Below are 21,959 nucleotides of genomic sequence, written 5' to 3'. Positions count from 1 at the left end.
TCATGCTCTCTCAAATAAATATAGTCTTAAGTAAAAAAAAAAGATTAAGACCCTTTTAGTTCTGTTTTAAGATTGAGTACTTGCGGTAAAACTTTCAGAACAATGGGAATATTAGTGACAGCAAACATCCTTCTCTTGTTCATAATTTTAACTGGAATGTCACTAATGTTTCCTTTTTTGGAACGGTAATGGTAATAATGATGGTTGTGACTTAAATAGGAAAACTCTATAACATGACAATATTAGTAATGTATATTTTCCTAAGATAAAAAACTAAAAATCTATCTGGAAGAGGGATGGATCATGAAGTCTTATTAATATGGACTTCTGTTCCAAAAGTTTATTCCAGTTACACTTATAGTACATAAAATAGCAATATTCTTGTTGAGAAGACAGAAACTGGCCACATACAGTATTGAAGCTGACTTAAGAGAAATATAAGCCTCTACCTAAGGCAAGAGTTCATATTTAAAGAATTCAATTAATATGAGATATACAAAGAAATCAATTCAACAACTTAACGATATGTAAGAAATCAAAAGAAGACAGCTTTTATGGGAGGCCGATATGCACGTTTTATTTAACAAATATAGTGTACAATGACTAAAAGAACTGTATATTCCCAGGAGAATTAAGTGTGTGTATACCTGGATTAGCACCTAGAAAGTACATAGAAAAGAACAAAGGAACAAGGGGACCGTCTTCTACAGAAATCGCTTGGGCCTGGGTTTTTAAGTGCAGATTCTCACTGGCATTTGATAGTAACTCACTAGACTCCATGTGAGCTCAGTGATCAGTGACTTATTAGTTAACTGCTTCACATCTTCAGTGCTTTATGACAACAGGTGTGTTAACCTGATGGATCTTACATGTAAATTTAAGTATAGGATAAAGTTTTATACTCACCCTAGATTTATTCCAAAATACTGCACCAGAAGTTTGTGGTACGCTATTAGGAAGATATTGGGAAAGCAAAGAAACCTTAACTACTTGCGTGATGTGACCTTTTTTCAGAATGGTGCCCTAGAAATTACTCACAAAGTCACAGGTGCACTGGTAATGTGTAGAAATCAGTGACTGGACGGAGGATCATACATGGCATATTTAAGTTATGAAGGGTTCCTTTAGGATTAGAAAAGGTTCCACACTGCCAGTGGCTGTAAAATCTCAATGAATATCGGTTAACTGTACTGTGCATTTAATGCAATATTCTTTGGTTACATTATATTAACCACCAGGAGGATAATTTCCTCACTTAAGAAAGAGATCAGTGGTTCTTAACTGGGGATGATTTTGCCACCCTCCCACTCCCAGAAACATTTGGCAATGTCTGGAGATATTTTTTCACAACTGTGGGGGGTGCCACTAGTGTCTAGGGGGTAAAGAAGCCAAGAATACTGCTAAGTATCCTACAATGCACAGGGAAGCCCCCATAACAAAAAATCCTCAGCCCCTGAATGTCAGTAGTATTGAGGTTGAGAAACCCTGAAATAGGTTTATATGACAGGTGTCTGGGTTGCCCATCAAGTCAAAAATATGCTACAGAGGCAGAAAGGCACCTGTGCACGTGAGGGGTCTGAGGGACAACCCCCCCACCCAAAAAAAATGGCTCTCATCAGTGGAGTCCTATTCATTCCTTTCTTCTGATCCAGACCCAGGACCAGCTCCTTTACAAAGAACTCTATATAGATTTCCTGAATGAGTGGAGGAAAAAGGTGCAAGAAGCATGGTTCAAAGTCTTCAAATGACTATCCTGAATAGTAACTTTATGTGACCTAAAAATTATTCTGAACCTCAATGGTGTCACAGTCTCTGACTGTACAGAACCTAAATCAAGACTAACGTATTGTTAAAGATGGAGGCAACATTTGAAGGGAAGTATGTCTAAACACTTCTAGATTCATTTAAGTGGGGCAAACCAAATAAAATGGAGTTAAAGGCAAACATCCAATATACTTCATTTTAAACTAAACAAATTAACACATGAAATGCCATGCACAGCAGACACCATTCCTTTTTTTGTTTTACATATTTACAATTTTACATATTTACTTATCAATATATCTTCTATCTTTTACAATTATAAAATTATTTCAAAGTGTAGAATAGTGGTACCATTGAATTCCCTTAAACATATATTTTGTAGCATTCATTTGTTTTATCCTTTAAAGGCAATTATTTACCCAAATCAAAACCACAGTGAATGCCACAGAGGAAGCACATAGGAAAATCATGGAGAAAAAAATAGATTTAGACAAAACTTTCAATAAACCTGAAATGAATCTATTTCAGTTAACTCAAATAAATAGTATTTTATTATTTACTATGCTTCCCCTGCCAGGAAAAACAAAACAAACAAAACAATCCCCACAAACTGTACCTTTAAAAATGCTCTGACATTTATAAGCAATTAAGTTATAGTCTAGATCCCAATCATGGACTATAATAAGGGCTAGCTACAATTTAGGCTCAAATAAATACTATCCACGTAAATTTTTATCATCCTGCATAAACTTGAGGTTGCAATGGTGGAGGAAGTTTATCATTTTCAACATTTTCAGAGTCAATAGCTGCTAAAGATTGATTTGGGGGCTTAATTTCAAGCGGGTATTTCTCAACAATGTCTTGTACCTCTTTTGCAATTCCATCCGTCCACTCTATTAGGTCTTTTTCAAGTTTTTTTGCTTCACTCATGATCCTTTCTTGCCGTTCATTCAACTGAGACAGAAGATCCAAGTTCTTATACATTTGCTTAACCCCTAAGCAAGCATCAGGAGACCAATTCTCAGATTCTTGCTTCCTGGGAGAAGTCTGGCCAGACATGTATCGATCAAAATCTTCTTGACTTAAATTCAAAGACTGAGCATCTAATTTCTCAATGAAAGCCACAGCACAGCACTACAAAAAAACCAGAATGTTATTTACTATAGTTATATGAGGAAAGCTACAAATATTCAAATATATATATTTAAATCCTTTTATTATGGTGAATTTAAAATGGAATCAAAAGTAGACGAAACAGTCTAATGACCCACACTAGACTTCAGCTTCAAAAATTATCAACTCATAGCCAATCATGTTTCCTTTATAATCTTATCTGAAACAATACATTTCTTCCTTAAAAAAAAAAAGAAAAGCCAAATTGCCAATTGCCATTGAGTCTGTCTAAAATTCAGTCCTCTCCTTGGGCTATTCAAAGGTCCAGGGGTCTTGTACAAAGTGAAATACTAGAGAAGGCACCTTAGGTGTTTGTTATACATGGGCTACTACAGAGCTTCATGTGGACAAAAAATGAATGATTCCTCAACCTTGGAGGCTCTTTGTGTCCCTGACACGTTGCAAGGAAGAGGAATCACTGCTGTGGCCAGGAACTCTGGGGAACATGCACCATACAGCCATTCTTTCTCAAGGTCTAGCCCACCCCACAGTGCTCACTCAAGGCATGGCAGCTACTGGGCGCATTTTCCGGGACCGGTGTGGCACACAGACTTCTGGTCCTTGGGGGACTTTCGGTCCTTTAACATCAAATAGTTTAAAGAATAAACTCTGAAATCAGGCAACCTGAGTTGTCACCTCTGTCACATGATAGCCTAAGAGTTTGTGAACCTAGGAAAGTTATCTATGCTCTCTGAGGTTTCTGCATCCAGATTTCTAGTGAGAATTCAACAACCCAGCACATGCAACATGCTTATTAGCTCACAGGTCAGCAACAGGCAATGAATAAATGGGAGCAATTATTAGTAAAGAAATCCTGGGGCAAATGCTCAGTTGAACAAACAGACACCTGTTAGCTATACTTTCTTATACTGATTTAATCTTTCTACAAGGAAGATCAGTTTTCATGTTTTTATTTTTTATTTATTCATTTTTATCTGTATTTTTAAAGTAATCTCCATACCCAACATGGAGCTCAAACCCATAACCCCGAGATCAAGAGTTCACATATTCCATTGACTGAGGCAACCAGCTGCCCCTCACATTAAAAAAAAAAAAAATTGTAAAAAAAAAAAAAAATTGTGCATTTTCACAAGGCATGCAATATAAACAGAGGAAAACAGGCAGCTCTCAGAATTTCTTCTGAGAAACTCATTCCCAGGATCCTTCATTATTGCTCAAAAAAAGTGAATCACTTTAAGGAATATTTAGCAAATCTACTACACCTGACTGACCCTTCCACACAGGCTTGCACTGTGTCTATGGAGGTGTTGCAGAGGAGGAATCTAAGATGATTCTAACATTCCTGGCATGGATATATGCTATTGCCACAAGTGGAAAGAGTATATATCAGAAAAGAGAAAATCATTTGATGGGGAAATGTTTCAGTTTTGAACAAATTAAATTTGAGGCATAATAAATAACTGGAAGTGGAGCTCAGTCTGACAGCAAAACAGGTGACACAAGCCTGTACATCATCACTGTGCAGGTGACAGCAGAGCTGCGACCAGAGGAGACAGCCTAGGGAGAGAAATGCAGAGGACAGAACCCTAGGGAATAACACAATTCAAGAGGAAGTAGAGGACATAAAGCCTACAAAGAGACAAGGAAGGAGTAGAATTGTGAAATCCAAAAGACATAGGAAGTTCTAGAACAAAGGAGTTATCAAAAGTGTTAAAAGAAGTAAGAAAAGACTGAGAGTTTTCATGGGATTTGACAACTGGCAGATTTTTCACTTTTGCTAGAGCAGTTTCACTGAAGCACAGGCGTAGAAGCCAGACTCTGAATCAGACAAGAAGAAGATGGAGAAATAAGGTGCAAACATAGTTAAGGCTGCAGGTCAAGGCTCTGGGAAGTGGCAGGAAGCGGTGAACCAGCAGCCTCCATTGCTGACCATGAGGGCTACCCTCAAGCACCTCCTGGTCCTGCTCATTTCTTCTACTACCAGTCATGTCTCCATCCCATACTTCTCAGGGATTTTCAGATCATCTAATGTTCCCTAGATTAGGAAGTAAATCCAAAAGGCTCTTCTCTAGCAGTCAAGAACATGTTTCTATTATGTTAAGAAATGAGTACTTCGGGGCATCTGGGGGCTCAGTGGTTGAGCATTGGCCTTCGGCTCAGGTCATGATCCCAGGATCCTGGTTCGAGTCCTGTATCAGGTTCCCTGTAGGGAACCTGCTTCTCCCTCTGCCTATGTCTCTGCCCCTCTCTCTCTGTGTCTCTCATGAATAAATAAATAAAATATTAAAAAAAAAAAAAAAAGAAATTAGTACTTCAGGGGTACCTGGGTGGCTCAGTTGGTTAAGAACCTGCCTTCGACTCAGGTCATGATCTCAGGGTCCTGGGATCAAGTCCCGTGTCAGGCTCCCTGCTCAGTAGTGAGTCTGCTTGTCCCTCTCCCTCTGCCTGTTCATGCTCTCTCTCTCTCTCTCTCAAATAAATAATAAATACAATCTTTAAAAAAAAAAGAAATGAGTACTTCAGTCACTTAAACTTTTTTGGGAAGTATAGTTTAAACGACCATGTGTTTGGAAGGATAATAAATACTGCAAATAATGGGGGGATCCCTGGGTGGCTCAGTGGTTTGGCACCTGCCTTTGGCCCAGGTTTGGCACAATCCTGGAGTTCCGGGATCGAGTCCCGCATCAGGCTCCCGGCATGGAGCTTGCTTCTCCCTCTGCCTGTGTCTCTGCCTCTCTCTCTCTCTCTCTCTCTCTCTGTGTACACACACATGGTATGTCTACCATAAACAAATAAATAAATAAATCTTAAAAAAAAATACCGCAAATAATGGAGAAAGCATTGTTCTGAAAAAGAGCATTCCTGGGATGGGTTAAATGGGTGATGGATATTAAGGAGGGCACTTGAGATGAGCACCAGGTATTGTATGTAAGTGATGAATCATTAAATTCTACTCCTGGAACTAATATTACACTGTATGTTAACTAACTAGAATTTAAATAAAAACCTGAAAAAAGGAAAAGAGCTCTCCAAAGTTGAGCAGCTGAACCCCAATGTTGAGGGTGATGAATGACAGGTCCAGGTTTTGAGGGACTGGAAGCTTATATACTTTTGGGAACCCACTTAAAGGAAAACACAATACAAAATTAGGTACAAAGGTGAATACATACTTAGGATGTAAAAAGAAATCACAACAAATTTCTGGACGTCTTAGAGATTCAAGTACCATCTATTTAGACAAATTTACTAGAAATGCTTCCTTATGTAACATTAGCTTTCTTTCCCTATTATCCTATACAACTTCCAACATAGGAAAGAAAGCACAGAGGGTGTTTTGAGGCTTAAATTCACTAGTAAATCTAGTCTAAAGCAAACAGACCAAAGTGTAGTCGTCAGAAAGTACTCAGCCTTACTACTTAGACATATATACTGTAATCCTGTCTTGCCTAGGATCAATTAGCACTGTTAACAATACTTGAAAATCATTTCACATGCTCTAAGCTGACCCTTTTAAAATCTCAGTATTCAGTTCTAAGATGTCACTTATAGAAATAAAACAAAAAATAAGTCCTTTAAATTAATTTAATTTAATTCTTAAGTCCTTTAAGAAAAAAATAAAAATCCATGTTCTGATTCATTCATGGTTAAACAACCCAACTAAGTGAATGGCCCTTTTACCCAGGACCTGGGAGAGCGATGGCCAACAAGCAGCAGAGATCCTCCACGTGGCTATCACGTTTTCCATACGAGTACCACAATTTCTGGTCAAGTACTGAGAGGTGAGGAGTTTGCATGGTCACGTGTGCTATGTGACACCAAGCAAGCATTCTCAGCTCAACTCAGAGGCATTAAACAGTCACTAGCCCATAAGTGATCTGTTACATCCCTAAAATAAGTACTTTCATTGGTTCTTCTCTGTAATTCCAAGAAACCAAATATTTACCAGATTGGTGAAATAGTAGCCATCCTCTCCAGTCATCAATCGGCTTGGGTTGCAGAAGCGGGTGATATACTGGATATTGGACTGAAGACGTGGGGGGTTGCCCTTCAAAACAATGTAGATGAGAGTTGGTAAAAAGTCATCGGCTGAGGCTGGCTCATTCTTGGTGATCTTAATGGCATTGAAGATGTGCTTGCTACACTTGGTGATGCAGGCCAACTTATCTCGAGGTACACGCTTTGAATCCATTTCAATGATATCTACAAAGCAGAAAAGACACTGCTTCCAATGAAAAACAATTCCATAAAAGAAGCACTAGAATAATCATTTTTTAATCTATCGAGTTACAGCGGTACCCTCGCTAACCCCTTCTATGGCAGATAATTTAGTATATAAAAATCTGATGGGCAGTCCCGGTGGCTCAGTGGTTTAGCGCCGTTTTCAGTCCAGGGCCTGATCCTGGAGACCCAGGATCGAGTCCCATGTCAGGCTCCATGCAGGGAGCCTGCTTCTCCCTCTGCCTGTGTCTCTGCCTCTGCCTCTTTCTCTGTGTGTCTCTTATGAATAAATAAAATCTTAAAAAAAAAAAAAAATCTGACCACAAAAAAACATAAGCACTAGCTCATTCTTTCAGGATGCGTGACCATGAACCAAACACTATGTGCATTATTTCTGTGCTCCATGAGCCTATTTCTTTTTCATCTTTTCATCCCTACTACTGGGAAGGGAACTGGGGTTCAGAGAAGTTTGATAATTTGCCTAAAATTATATAGACAGCAAGTGACAGTGGGAGGATTTGAAATCCAATCTGACTCTATTAAAAACCAATGCTTTTAATCACAATGATAAACTCCTCATGAGCTCGTTGAATAATTACAAAGAGTTTTTCCTGATTCTCTTCCTCTAGTGCCCTGTTAAAGTCAGTTTAGAAAGCATACTGCTTTTTGGAAAGGTGGGTACAATACAAAGCATCACTGTATTGGATATCAAACTACAGCTGCTGAAATCTATCCACACATAGGTAGGTCAGAGCAGCCAGTCCCCATGGCATATAAATCCTCAACAGCTATAAACATCTACAGCACCTTTATGACATTTATACCTACTAGTTAGCACAGAGGATAGAGCAGGGTATAAAATTTAATCTCATAAATACCATTCATTTCCCTCAGAGAAAAATTACTTCATTGTCTCTAATGACCACCAAGTGGTGGGCTCTTATAAATGCACTCCCTGTGTCACAAAGACTAGGGAGTAATAGGGAATAGTTGTCAGCACCACTAGAACCACACACGAAGGAGGGAGTGTGCCCTCCGATGTGCGTTTCTGCTTGCAATCTGGAGCAACGTGAAAGAAACAACTGAGGCAGGTTAATTTGACAGCAATTTCTGGCCAATAGCGGGAATAAGAGTTTCCAATTTAGACAGGATGGTGGTGTACACCGGAGTTCTTTCTGCTCCCAGCTCCCATCCCTGAAGTCGGTTCCCAGGGGACCACCAGCCACGCAAGAGTAGGTGGGGGGTGGGGGGCAGAGACATGGGACAGTGTGGAGGCCAGATTTTTAATTTATTAATGCTTTCATTCCCTGTACCCACACGTCTGTCATGTGCTTTTGCTTATTTTATAGCTTAGTTCCTTTAATCTTTTAATTATGGGTTGTAATTATTGTTAATATATCTTAGTCTACTTTTTCTATTTGAGTAGAACATATTACAAAAATGATTTGGGGGAAGACTTTTTTTTAAAACCTTTTTTTACTACTTTAATTTATCTTATTTAGCTTCCTACCTTTTATTATTGGTTTTTATTCTTTATTTTAAACTTTTAGCCACCTTCTCATTAATGTTTATTCTTTTATCTGGAACCGTGTGTTGCTGCCAATGCCAAGAGGGAGAGCCTAGAGTATAAAAAGGAAGAGAAGGGGGATGCCTGGGGGGCTCAGCGGTTGGGCACCTGCCTTTGGCTCAGGGCGTGATTCCAGGATCTGGGATCGAGTCCCACATCGGGCTCCCTGCAGGGAGCGTGCTTCTCCCTCTGCCTGTGTCTGTCTCTGAGTCTCTCTCTCTGTGTCTCTCATGAATAAATAAATAAATCTTAAAAAAAAAAAAAAAAAGGAAGAGAAGGGAAGGAAAAAAGGAGTAAGCATGGGGGGTGGAGATTCCTCCCACACTCTTTGTTCTACAGTGACCTTTCCCCTTCCAAGCATCCTTTAAGCCTGAAAGAAGTTTTTAGGGGGGAACTCCCCAGCACACTGCTGGACTCCCCAGCACACCGCTCTAAAGCGTAAACGAGGGGATCTGGGAGAAAATAACAGAACAGGAAACTCATAACTGTATTAATTCTTCTACTATTTCCCACCCTAGTCTGCCTATTATTTACTTTTCACAGCCCTCAGACACCTGAATTGTGTTTGCGTTCAAGGTTTTTATGTGTAATCAGTAGGAAAGACGGGCTGAGTGTGGGCACTCCATCCTGGCAGGAGTCTAGTTTTATCTTTAATGAAATTTTGAAAACAAAGTAGGCTACACCTGTTGGTCATGATTTCTAAATCTTGGCACTAATGATATTTTAGATAGGATCATCCTTTTTGTAGGAGACTGTCCTGTCCTGCAGGATATTTAATTGCATTCCTGGCCTCCATCTACTAGATGACAGATGTCAAATGAAATGGAAAATGCCTCATTCAGTGTATTTATCAACAAAACTGACAGTGCTAATTAGTAGTAACACATGGGATGATTTACAGAAATTTAACTGATGTCTCCATTTTTAAGACTACTGTTACAGACTATCCTCTCTGGTTGCTCCTGTACTTAGGCTAACAATTTTAGATTAGGAAGAAAGTAATCATACAGCCTTGTGTAATCATACACAAAAGGTATCTGCACTTGGATTGGCAAGATATGGGGGCTAAGACAAGAAAGAGTAGGAAGGCTTTTAAATTTTTGTGGTCAAATTCCCACTATCAAAGAATCTCCTCAAATTCTTTTTTTAAAAATTATATTAATAAACTGTTGATATACTGAAATCCTCTTAATTCTGTTTTTGTTTTTCATTTGAGACACACATAGAGAGAGGACAAGCAGGGGAGCAGCAGAGGGAGAGGAAAAAGCAGGCTCTCTGCTGAGCAGGGAGCCCGAAGCAGGGCTCAATCCCAGGACCCCGGGATCATGACCTGAGCCAAAGGCAGATGCCCCAACTGACTGAACCACCTTGGCACCCTCTCTTAGTTCTATTTTTAAGCAAACAATGGTCTGGCTCTTGTAGTTTCTGGTTTTACAAGGTCTATCCTATGGCATTTCAAAAAAGAGTCTGGGACATAAATTCCTATGAATTACTTAAACATAAACCAGTTGGTCTTGAACTTGGCCAGAGTCTTCAGGAAAAAAAACACAAGTACAAGGCCCCATATTCAGGCTTCTCATCTTTATTCTCCCATGAAGTTCCCAGAGCAAAAGGCAGGAGTGAGAGTGGGCTTTGACCCAGAGCAGTCAATTCATGAAACCTACAACACAGCCTTGCAGAAAAGCTCTGAACAACAAAGATAACAGTATTTAGCTAGGCCAGTTAGACTCTACTAGTGGAATTACAGAGAATAATTCATTTAATAACAGGAGTTAAAAAAGCAAAGATATACAAAAAGAAGCAGAACCTGAGAGAGTGGAAGAATCATCTTAATAATAGTCCCTAGAGGGGCCTGTGAGAGTCCTGCTTCCTTTCCTACTTGACAGTATCTTAAGCAAACCCTCATTTCTTCCTCTAGTTCTTATAACCAAAGGAGTCTACTTGATGGCTTGCCCCCAGCCAATGCTAACAGCAACTGATCAACTTTCTTTCTCAGCAGAATTTCATTAACAACTCTAAATAGGCAAGTTTTTCCAACTCTTCTTAATAAAAAAGAACCTGAGCAAGGTTGGATACCTTCTCTAGTAGGAGGAATTTGTTTTGATTCTTTTTTATTTTTTGTAGCTTTCATGGTATACTTCTTCTGCTGGGCTAGTCCTATGAATAAGAACCAGAAGCTTTATTAGGTGCCTAGACCTGTCCAGGATGTGGAGCCACATCAGTTCAGGGTACTTCATTTCCATCTTGAGCAAACCAAAAAAATAATCCAAAGCACATCTCTGACTAACAACCAATTAGAGAGATATTATTTTAGTATATACCTGTAGCATGGGGATTACCTTGCCCCATCAATTCTCTTCCTCTCTCCAAAATTATTTTGCATATATAACTGTAACTGAGTTTTAAGAAATTTGCCCTGGCTGGGGTGTCTGGGTGGCTCAGTTGGTTAAGCGTCCAACTCTTGGGTTCTGCGCTGGGCATGGAGGCTGCTTGAGATTCTCTCTCTCCCTCTTTCTGCCCCTCCTCTCCCTTCCCCCTGCCCCCATCACTACTCTCTCTTTCAAAAAAGAAATAAAGAAAAGAAAAGAAAAGAAAAGAAAAGAAAAGAAAAGAAAAGAAAAGAAAGAAAAGAAAAGAAAGGAAAAGAAAAGAAAGAAAGAAATCTGCCCTAACTGCATTTAACCTTAGTTTAGTTCAATGCCCCAAGAAATAAGAGACCCACGTCACAGAAAGTAAAGAAATGTAGTTCACCTACTAAAATAAATGCTTCAAATTCAGAAAACTAGCACACTTACATATTGCTTTTACTGCATTTCAATATGTCTTTGGCAGTCTGCATTTTAGGTACTTTACTATCTCTATGGTATGGACTTATGTTAACTTCAAGGGAGAAACATCCAGATAAAAAAGCTCTCTGTTCACTGACCTGTGATTGCTTTCACCACCATATCAGATACTTCTGAAATTTCTTCATTAACAGGGACACAAAGCATCTGAGGTGTAACCCAGTGCAGGGCTCTACAAAGAGGGAGAGACAATAAAAAAAAAAAAATTCCAAGAACGGGCAGTCATTTGTCTGTCATTTCCTTCAGTGAAGGGGAAATACAGGCACCACTGACGATGAGGCAATCCTAGGCCCCACCACGTTGTGCATGAACATCTCAGGAGCTCAGGGGAAGTGACCAGAATTCTAAAATGAGGCTTCTCTTCTGCATTTATCACAAGAAAAGCAGAAGACAATTTTACTGGTTGAAATGAGATTATACTGAGGCTGAAAGATATCTGAGACTGAAGATTTGAGAACTGCTGCTCCTTTCTTCATTGTACAACACCATAATGTCCGTTTAGGTTCTGCCCTCAACTTCTGAGGCACACCAGAGGTGGCAGGAGATCAACGAGCATGTGTCACTGCAGTCTGAATCCCTGAATTTCCTGGTCACACCCTAGCTTCACAGAAGAGATTCTTGCCTGATGAATGCTCTCACCCTGTACATCAATCCAAAGTCCATCTAGTTCCTCCTGGCTCCATCTGCCACCTTCTCAAAACCAACTCTTCGCTTCTGGTGTGACACTATCAAGAAGAGATCTACTAATGACCAGCCTCACTGTTTGGGAATCCTGTTTGGACTCCTAAGCCCCCTCCTCCAGGAGCACCTTACCACAACCAGCCTTGGACCATGCCCATATTCAGATAGCCTATTTTCTAAAGGTTTCATTGCCACTGGAATACAGAGCCGTGGGGCTCACTCTACCGCCCAGGGAAGATGGAGTGCTTTGGGAAGTGTTATCAATCCCGTGTGAGTGAGAAGATGTGATCAAAGGAACAGCTAAATAATGAGCACCTCTAGTAGGGAGGAGGAATAATGACACCTACTGCCTTCACATGGATATTTACATCTTCTTGCCTGACAAGACTGTTGTTAATGAAGTGAGAAAATAATGAAATTTCCTCCTGTTCCTTGGAAATTTTGGAGATTTGAAACAATCTCAAACATCAGATCGGCTTCTTTTCTAAAGCTGCTTAGACTCAGATGGATAAGCAGGAAGGTGATTTCAGCCCTTTTCTTCTATCAATTTACCATAGTCCTTTTCCATTTGGCATCATGAAGAAGATTAGATGCTCAGGGTGGTGGGTACCTTTGCTGGGTTTTTTGCTGTCAAGGTTTGAAATGCTAGGGCCGTGTTTTCCCACAATGTGTTCTCTTGATGGTAGAGAGTAAATACAAAACAAAGCAAAACAACTAACCTGATCCTCTTCTGAATAGCGAGATCTTTCTTCTCATCGTCGGTAGTTTCTGGACAGAACACATATTTATAGAGACGAGTCATGATGTACTTTTCAATCTGATCCATTATCTTTTCAACTCTTTCTGGAGGCACTGAAATATCCAAATGGACATAAAAGCTCAAGAGAAGGATAGACAGTTTAAATTAAGAGTATGTTTTCACAGCTTTTCCTACATAGCAAAAAACTAATTTACTAGTGATACATTAAATATATCAAGGGATCCCTGGGTGGCGCAGCGATTTGGCGCCTGCCTTTGGCCCAGGGCGCGATCCTGGAGACCCAGGATCAAATCCCACGTCGGACTCCCGGTGCATGGAGCCTGCTTCTCCCTCTGCCTGTGTCTCTGCCTCTCTCTCTCTCTCCCTGTGTGACTATCATAAATAAATAAATAAAAATTTAAAAATAAATAAATAAATAAATATATCAAGAAACAAAAGCTTAAGATGTTACATTAAAAAAATACCGTTTAAAAAACTTACAACTTTTGGGACTGTTTTTTTTACAGAATCACTGCTTCTAACTGTAACTGTTTTGGCAGGACCTAAAGTTGTACACCCTGCCAAGTGGGAAGATCTCAGCAGGGGTCCCTCCCCACGGCTACATCAGAGGAGCACTTGAAATTCCCAAGACTGAGAATGATGGCAACTCACTCTTTCATTTTCCTGAGGTTTACTAAACAACCTTGGAGCTTTTAGAGATGAACCGGTAGAGCTTATTTCTCAGATATACATATATGCTAAGGATATCCTAACGCCCAACATCAGGGGAAGTCAAATTCAAGAAAAAAATCTCTAAAAACCTACAGCTCTAAGTCAGTGATTGTCAATTTTTTTTCCACTCCCCACCCATCTGAGGAATACATGATGACGAAAAATGACTTACCAAAATGGTGATCTAAGATGGGCATTTCGTTTAGAAACCCCTAAGGGGTTTTAATCGACTCTGCCCCTTACCCCTAATGGAATGATTAAACATTGTGCAATAAATTACCCAACTGCTCTGATTATCTTGGGGTGATACACACGGTGGTATTCAAAGGCCCTCTAAGGGTAAGACCAGTTACCAGAATGTCAATGGAGGTGTTTATAGGACAGAGTTGGCAAACCAGCCAGGCCATCAGATAAACAGAGAAAGTACTAAGAGACAAAGCAGTCAGATTCTGTATAATACTAGCAACCCTTTTATGGATGGCTAACAAAACATTACCTTTTCCACGAGTCTGCATTCTTTCAGCCACATTCTGGTAAAAATCCTGAGTACACTCTGACTGTTCCTCAATGCTTAAATCCTGAAACAAAGGTACAAAGAGGCTGAAGAAAGATTATGCATAAATCTGAAGCTGAAGAAAGATTATGCATAAAGCTCTAAATTTTACAAAGTTTCTAAAACCCACTTCTTAACTGGTGCTAATCTCAAAAGAACCTACCAATTCTATTAACTCTGCAGAGAAGAAAAACCAATCCTTTAATGTTATTTATAACATCCCATGACCTCTTACTTCTTTTTGCTATATATATACACATATATATTCTTACAAGGATATAATGCATATTTTGATAATTTACACATTTATGTACATTTTTATTTACCTGACCTATTTAATCATTTCTGGTGGCTTTCTCACATTCCATTATATTAAATGATTTATTTAACCAATCTCTACCACTGTACATTTGTGTTCCTTCTCTCTCTTTTTTTTTTTCACTATTATGCACTAAAGCTATAAATAATTATGTGAACTGTTTCTCTTGGGTTATTTCTTTGTGATATATTTTCAAGAGTGAAATTAATATGGGCACCTGGTGTCTCAGTGGTTGAGCGTCTGCCTTTGGCTCAGGTCATGATCCTGTGGTCCTAGGATCAAGTCCTATATTGGGCTCCCCACAGGGATCTTGCTTCTCCCTCTGCCTGTGTCTCTGCCTCTCTCTGTGTCTCTCATGAATAAATCAATAAAATCTTAAAAAAAAAAAAGTGACATTAACAGTTTAATAAATACGAACAACTTTATAGTTCTCAGTATCTACTGCAAGATACAATCCTCAGAAACTCCAATGTCCAGCCATTAGCTATGTATGTGTGTTTATTTTTCCATGGCCCCTACAACAATGAGCTTTATAATGTTCCTTTGGGTTTACTGATTATATAGGTATAATGTGTACATTTATTCTCTATTTTCTTCTAAAGAATAAAGTCTAAGTAAAATAAAACTATAATTCAGCACAACTGAATAGATGATTAAAAAAAACATGGAGTGAAACAAAATGGAGGAACAACACAAATGTGGTCCTTGAAGATACAGAAATTAGTTGAATCAGCCCATATATATTTATCTGTAACTAAACTTTCTAAGCAATCATTGCTAAGACAAAAATAGTCACATAATTGGATGTCCAAAATGTAAAGTAAACTAACTCTCCAGGTGAAATTCTAACACCAAACCCCAAAATTTCTCCCAAGGATTCTCATAACTGTTAAGTATAGCTGCTCTCCCCAACTCTGATCTTTCTTGCTTTTCAATATATCCTGCACACCACAGTCATCTCAGATTCAGATCTGGACACAAAATCAGATTATTGTCAGAGTGTCACACCTCCAATGGTTGTCCATGAGACAGATGCTGAAGCCTGCACTCAGCACTACCTTCCATCCTCCTTCTTGCTTACCCTGCCAGGTGACCAATTTCCTGAGGGTCTGTTTTTAGCTGCTGCACCTCTCTAACATTATAAAGTTATTCTCTGTATTACTTTTGCTGCCATCCAGTCTTTCAAACGCTGTCCAAGGAAGGCTCTGTTCACACCTTCACCTCTTCTAAGATGTTATCCTTCACCCCCTTAGTCAAAGTAACTTTGTGGGTTTCACAGGACTTACAGAGCGCTTTGAGAACTCTGACAGCAGATCTTTTTGTTTTCTTAACTAGTTTTTTATATAAGAGCCATTTGGTTGTGGCACCTGGGTGGCTCAGTGGTGAGCATCTGCGTGCAGCACCTGGGTGACTCAGTGGGTGAGCTCAGGCCATGATCCGGGGTCCTGGGATGGAGTCCTACCCTGCGAGGATCCTACTTTTCCCTCTGCCTATGTCTCTGCCTCTCATGAATAAATAAATAAAATCTTATTTTTTATAAAGAGCCATTTCATTGAATTAAAATCAAGCCCTGGGCAGCCCGGGTGGCTCAGCGGTTTAGCGCCGCCTTCGGCCCAGGGCCTGATCCTGGGGACCCAGGATCGAGTCCCACGTCAGGCTCCCTGCATGGAGCCTGCTTCTCCCTCTGCCTGTGTCTCTGCCTGTCTCTCTCTTTGTCTCTCATGAATAAAATAAAATCTTTAAAAAAAATAAAAAATAAAATAAAATCAAGCCCTTGTCTAGTAAAAATGCAGTACGAAGCAAATTTTATACATTTTGAAATGTTAAGCTTTTATTTATATTCACCACAATTTCCCAGTGCTGGTTTCCACTTTATCTTTTATTTTTCATTACACAGCTTTAAAAAAAGTTAATACCACTAAACCTTTCCTGGTCCTTAAGAACAATTCTTCAACAGTTCAATTGCAGCTTGAAAACTGTTTTAAATTTCTCCACAGAAATAAATATCTCTACAGTTGAAATAAATATCCTGACCTACTTTACTAATTTACTTCTAAGTTTTTTCATGTTTAACTATTTGGCGGGAGCGTAAGGTACACAGTATGGAAGACAGACCATAAATAATCTATTACAAACCTCCTTGTCGTTTTCAGCAGCAGGCAGTAAAAAACAACGCTGTTCCACTGTCCTTCTTGTTTCCCCAGTTGTCACATAACTGGCTCCTGAGAAACTGAATTTATTTCTGGAATCCCTGGTTTATTTCACTGTCCTATAGTTGTGATGTCTTTCATTTTAGGATATATTTTAAAGCTGGCCAGATTTAGAAATCTACCCTTCCAAATTCTTGCTCTTTGCTTCACCTCACAAAAAGATTATATACTATATTTGTTTTTTTCTAGAATAAATATAACATTGTAATTTAAATTTTTCTTAGCTAGATCCAAACTATTCTTTGAATGAATGTCTAGCTTTCCTTATTAGACTATTTATTACTATTATCTTTAAAAATTACTATTTCTTAGGGATACCTGGGTGGCTCAGTGGTTGAGCATCTGCCTTCAGCTCAGGGCATGGTCCCAGAGTCCCAGGATCAAGTCTCACATTGGGATCCCTGCAGGGTGCCTGCTTCCCTCTGCCTGTCTCTCTCTGCCTCACTCATAAATAAATAAATAAACAAACTTTAAAAAATAATAATAAAATATAAAATACTATTTTTAATACTGTGCTAGGTTTTTAAACTTTTTATCACTACCAGGTCATAACTGTAGCCGAATTTTGTGAATTTATCTTGTCATGTTGCTGAATTTACACTTCTATTAGTACACTTGGATTTTCCTGATATCATTTTTCCTGAATTTTATAGAAATTGCACTTCTACCCACTCTAAAAGCACTTGCTACATGATTAGAATTGCCAGCCAATGTATCAGACAGGGTATAAAAAAATTAATAAAAAGCTCTGAGAGCATTCAACTTGAATGGGAAGACTGAATGCAAGTAATTATAATATTCTATGAAAATTATTAGCCAGAAAAACAAAGTGCCACAGAACATACGGTAAATCTTTTACTCATCTTTCTTGTTCCATCTATTTTCCAACAATCTTCTCTAAATAGGTATGGGTAGTAGCAGTAAGTATTTTTGTTTTATACTAATATGTATGCGAGACAGTAGTGATGTTTCTAGTAATGCTCACAAGAAAGAATGTCTCCTTCATGCTTTGTGGTGTAAGGTCAGCAGATCCATTGCTATTCTGTGAGAAAAGTCCTGACCCTACCCACCCACTCCTGCTGCTGCTTCTATATGAGGCAGGATGGAATTCCATCTAAGCATGCTCAGTTTGTACAATACATGGCTTCCCTTTCTGTACTCCTACTTCCCAGTGAGACTTCAAGCTTTTGTTTCCTACCTACCCCTCATCTATCAATCAATGAATTTATATTGTAAATCCTCTAAGCTTCATCCTGGCACTCAATTAGATCACCAGACAAATATATCCATGGGCTAAACAATTTTAAGTTCACTGAGAATATTTCTTCAGAGAGCTCATTTTATTATTATCTTTTAAAGATTTTATTTATTTATTCATGAGAGACACAGAGAGAGAAAGGCAGGGACATAGGCAGAGGGAGAAGCAGGCTCCATGGAGGGAGCCCAACGTGGGACTCAACTCCAGATCTCCAGGATCACACCCTGGGCTGAAGGTGGCGCTAAACCACTGAGCCACCCTGGCTGCCCCAAAGAGCTTATTTTAATACTGTGCCTGGACTTTCATGTGGGAAAATCATAAGCAGCAGCTACATGAAGAATGTGTCCATAAGAACATGTTTATAAATTCCAAATACCATCTAATTATTCTCTTCTCTTATTCTTACTTTAAATCACTTTCTAAATCTTTTCAAATCCTTTCAAGTAAGTGGAATGGGGGAAAAACAAATTAAGGGGAGTGGGTTTAAATAAACAAAAGGACTATCATTATGGAGTTTGTGAGATGAGACTGTAACAAACTTTATTTTTATGATATGGGGGATTCACTTAGCATTTTAACATAATATTTCTTTTCCCTTTATGATGCTATAATTTTTCTTGTGATTCTTTCAGTTTATGTACCTTCCACAATAGATTATCTATTCTTTCCATCCACTTAAGTACCTCAGATATGATTACTTTTCATTTGCACCAAATCTCAATACTTAGAACAAACTACACTGATTCTTAGGATTATTATTAGTACTGACTTCTAACAAAAACACTATGACCTTTTAAAGGCCTAAATAGCCCCTTTTACTAGTGGTAATGAATCACCTATTCCTCCTCTCACTCCACACAATCATCACAATTCTGTTACTATTCAGACAATGTCTTTTTATATTTCTATTTCTATTGCACAGACTTTACACTTCACTACAGTATTTTACAATTTAAAATAACTCCCCTGGGATACCTGGGTGGCTCAGCGGTTGAGTGTCTGCCTTTAGCTCAAGTTGTGATCCCGGGGTTCTGGGATCAAGTCCCACATCAAGCTCCCTCCCCACAGCGAGCCTGCTTCTCTCTCTGCCTAGGTCTCTGCTTTGCTCTCTGTGTCTCTCAAGAATAAATAAAAATAAAATCTTTAAAAAATAAATAAAATAAAATAACTCCCCTGCCAATTTGTCCTCTTACCCTGTTTTAGATTCTTTTTTTTTTAATATTTATTTTATTTTATTTTATTTTATTTTATTTTTATTTATTTATGATAGTCACACAGAAAGAATGAGAGAGGCAGAGACACAGGCAGAGGGAGAAGCAGGCTCCACACACCGGGAGCCCGACATGGGATTCGATCCCAGGTCTCCAGGATCGTGCCCTGGGCCAAAGGCAGGCACTAAACCACTGCGCCACCCAGGGATCCCCTGTTTTAGATTCTTTATAGGACTTATCATTATGTTGTATTACATATCTATTTATTATCTATTTTTTCCACTAAAATGTGAGCTCCATTAGGGCACTGTTGATCACTATATCCCCGGTGCCCAAAACAGGGCCATGCCTACGGCTAGTGCTCAATTAGTTGAATGAAAGAAGAAATAACTGTGACCATTTATCGTTGCTCCTCCCTTTATAATACTGTAAAAATACTGGGAGACAATTCTACACAGATTTCTTCTATTTCCACATATCTTGTGTGGAGAGCCACAGCTGCCTTTGTTCTACACTATCGTTTCAAGGACAGTTGTACAGAACTATCCTTGGAAGACAGAGATAGTGCCTCCTTCAAGTAAAAGGGTAGATTGTCTCCTGTCCAGAATAATAAAAATAATGTTTACATGTGAGGCAGAGGTCAGGGAAGCTTACTGCTCAATATAAAAGATTCTCTTTTCTAACTTTACTCACTGCATGCACAGCCATTTCCCGGTTTTTGCATGCCTTGTAGGAACTGACACTCCAGGAATTTGGTACAAATGCTGAAATACTTTGGATACGGCTATCACTGTGAGTAATAATCTGGCTTTCTTTTCTGCCAGCATCCATGAAATGATGGCAGGCTAATTTATTAACTTCCAAGTAGAGAAAAACACAGATCCTTCACAGTTACTGTTAAAGGAGCTAAGTGACAGGAGGTTTGTGTCAGTAAACTTTTAGGTTCTACAAAGTTTCAAAATGTTTTTTTCAGTTTTCTAAGAAAAATCAGACTAGCCATATTAATGAGCCTCTTTCCTCAAGTATTTTTAAACTATTGCCTGGGATTATCTTTTCTATAATGTCTACGTGTAAAGTCATCTTTCTTCATTCCTAAATTTTTTTCCTTTGTGGTTTGATGGTGGATGAATTTCTTATATGCTTATATACTGACAGGTACTCTGTATACTTTCCTAACTGTCTGGTTGAAATTTTTTTTTCCCCCAACCTGTTTTGAGCCTTTGACTCTTTCCTTAATTGTGTTTTCTCTGTTGTTCATCTGGAACTCTCATCTTTAGAATTTGGAATTCCATGATTTGTTTTCTGGTTTGGTTTTCTTTTGCACTATAGTTAACAGTTTGATTTATTTAGGTATGAGGTTTTATGTCCATTATTCTTTTTAAATTGCTAGTTCCTTTTATCTTCAATTATATATATTTAAGAAAAACAAACACATTAGGGCCTTAATCCACACACTACAGTGAGATGCAGAAGAACCAAAGAACCACAGTGCAGCCAGGCACGGCCTAGTAACCACAAAGAATTCCCAAAGACACTGTATTCACTTAAGGTACTTTGATGTCACCAGAGTTTGAGCCGATATAGCTTATTCATGACACCCTGGAGCTCTAGGAGTGTCCCACTGGCCTCTCCTCTAGATATATGACACTATTAAACATGGAATCCTAAAAATCAATGACTCCTGAATTAGAGTTCATTAATCCCATTGTGTGTTTAGTCACTTGGGTTTTCCAACAAGGTTTGGGAAAAGATCAAAGTACTTATAGATAAGAAAAGATGAGCCAGCCTTTCAAGAGTTATAGAAGCTAGTTAGAGGCAGCTAAGCTTCTTTCACCACGCCCACCAGGGCAGGTCTTGGTGTAAGCCCACAAGCTTGTACCTCACCTGTGCCAGCTCTTCCCCTTCAACAAGAATGTAGAACAAAGCCTCACAAACTCAGACTTGGCTCAGTTTGAAGCACTGCTCACTCAATTCAAGTAAGCTGTGCTTTCTGAACACCTTCTGAATGCGGACTTCAGTCATTATGAGGCTTTTCTACAGGTTTACAGGGTTGTCATCTTTAATTTCTTCTTTTGCACACATTGTGTTGCTTTCTCCAAAATACCTGCAACGTCTAGCAAGTCCTTGCAGATTTCCTAAATATCATATAATTTTGCCTCCTCCACCATTTTCGGCTCCTCTGCAGGAAGTTCTTGGTATCTGTCAAACCTCACTTTTATTTTTCCATAGGCTCTTCTAGTTGCTCTTCTAACTTGACCTTCTCTTCCATAAGTATCTTCTCTGTAGAGGAAGTATCTCTCTTCTGTTCTATTTTGACCCATGTCCTCTCTTCCATTCTAGCCACTGTTCTTTTGTTTTTCAGCTGTATACAACAGGAGAGGGACTGAGAGTCAATGCCAAAGTTGGGAGCCTGTCTTGCCAGCCTTATCCACTGAGCCATCATGGATTCAAATTTTCTCTCACATATCACTGTATTCTTCTACATATGTTCTTATTCTATTCATTCATAACTTTCAATATAGTTATCAACTCAACTTTTTATCTTTTAGTTCTTATGATGTACAGATTGTACCAGCTAGATGTTTTCCTATTGTTTTGTCACATCACTTCTCATCCTTTGTGCTTCTAATTTTAAAATTGGGTCCTGGGTTATTCTGCCATCCCTATTCCTCAAGTTTTTTACCACGATTAAAGCCTATTTTCTTTTTTTTTTTTTTAATTTTATGT

The 21,959-nt window shown here is 38.8% G+C and overlaps 1 protein-coding gene and 1 pseudogene across 17 annotated transcripts in view; both read right to left on the bottom strand.

The window, feature by feature from the left end:
• Nucleotides 1-550: 550 nt before the first annotated feature.
• Nucleotides 551-21,959, bottom strand: part of RABGEF1 (RAB guanine nucleotide exchange factor 1) — a 92,591-nt gene continuing 71,182 nt past the window's right edge. For 11 of the 17 annotated variants that reach the window (XR_012000502.1, XM_026017513.2, XM_026017516.2 and 8 more), the window contains 5 exons: nucleotides 14,178-14,259; nucleotides 12,930-13,062; nucleotides 11,610-11,701; nucleotides 6,842-7,098; nucleotides 551-2,898 (listed from right to left, as the gene is read on the bottom strand). Coding sequence is in view for 14 of the 17 variants with exons in the window: in XM_026017513.2 (XP_025873298.1) it covers nucleotides 2,500-2,898; nucleotides 6,842-7,098; nucleotides 11,610-11,701; nucleotides 12,930-13,062; nucleotides 14,178-14,259 (963 nt within the window). In the remaining 3 variants the exon portion in view is untranslated. Of the gene's footprint in view, nucleotides 2,899-6,841; nucleotides 7,099-11,609; nucleotides 11,702-12,929; nucleotides 13,063-14,177; nucleotides 14,260-14,770; nucleotides 14,928-21,959 lie in introns of those variants that run through there. The other 6 variants (XM_026017517.2, XM_072752765.1, XR_012000501.1 and 3 more) reach the window with 4 other exon arrangements.
• LOC112934125 (grpE protein homolog 1, mitochondrial pseudogene) lies at nucleotides 20,997-21,736 on the bottom strand (annotated as a pseudogene).

The sequence above is a fragment of the Vulpes vulpes genome, chromosome 3 (assembly GCF_048418805.1).
Source record: "Vulpes vulpes isolate BD-2025 chromosome 3, VulVul3, whole genome shotgun sequence".
Classification (NCBI taxonomy): domain Eukaryota; kingdom Metazoa; phylum Chordata; class Mammalia; order Carnivora; family Canidae; genus Vulpes; species Vulpes vulpes.
Note: the sequence above shows the minus strand (reverse complement) of the source record. Positions and strands in the feature narration are given on the sequence as shown.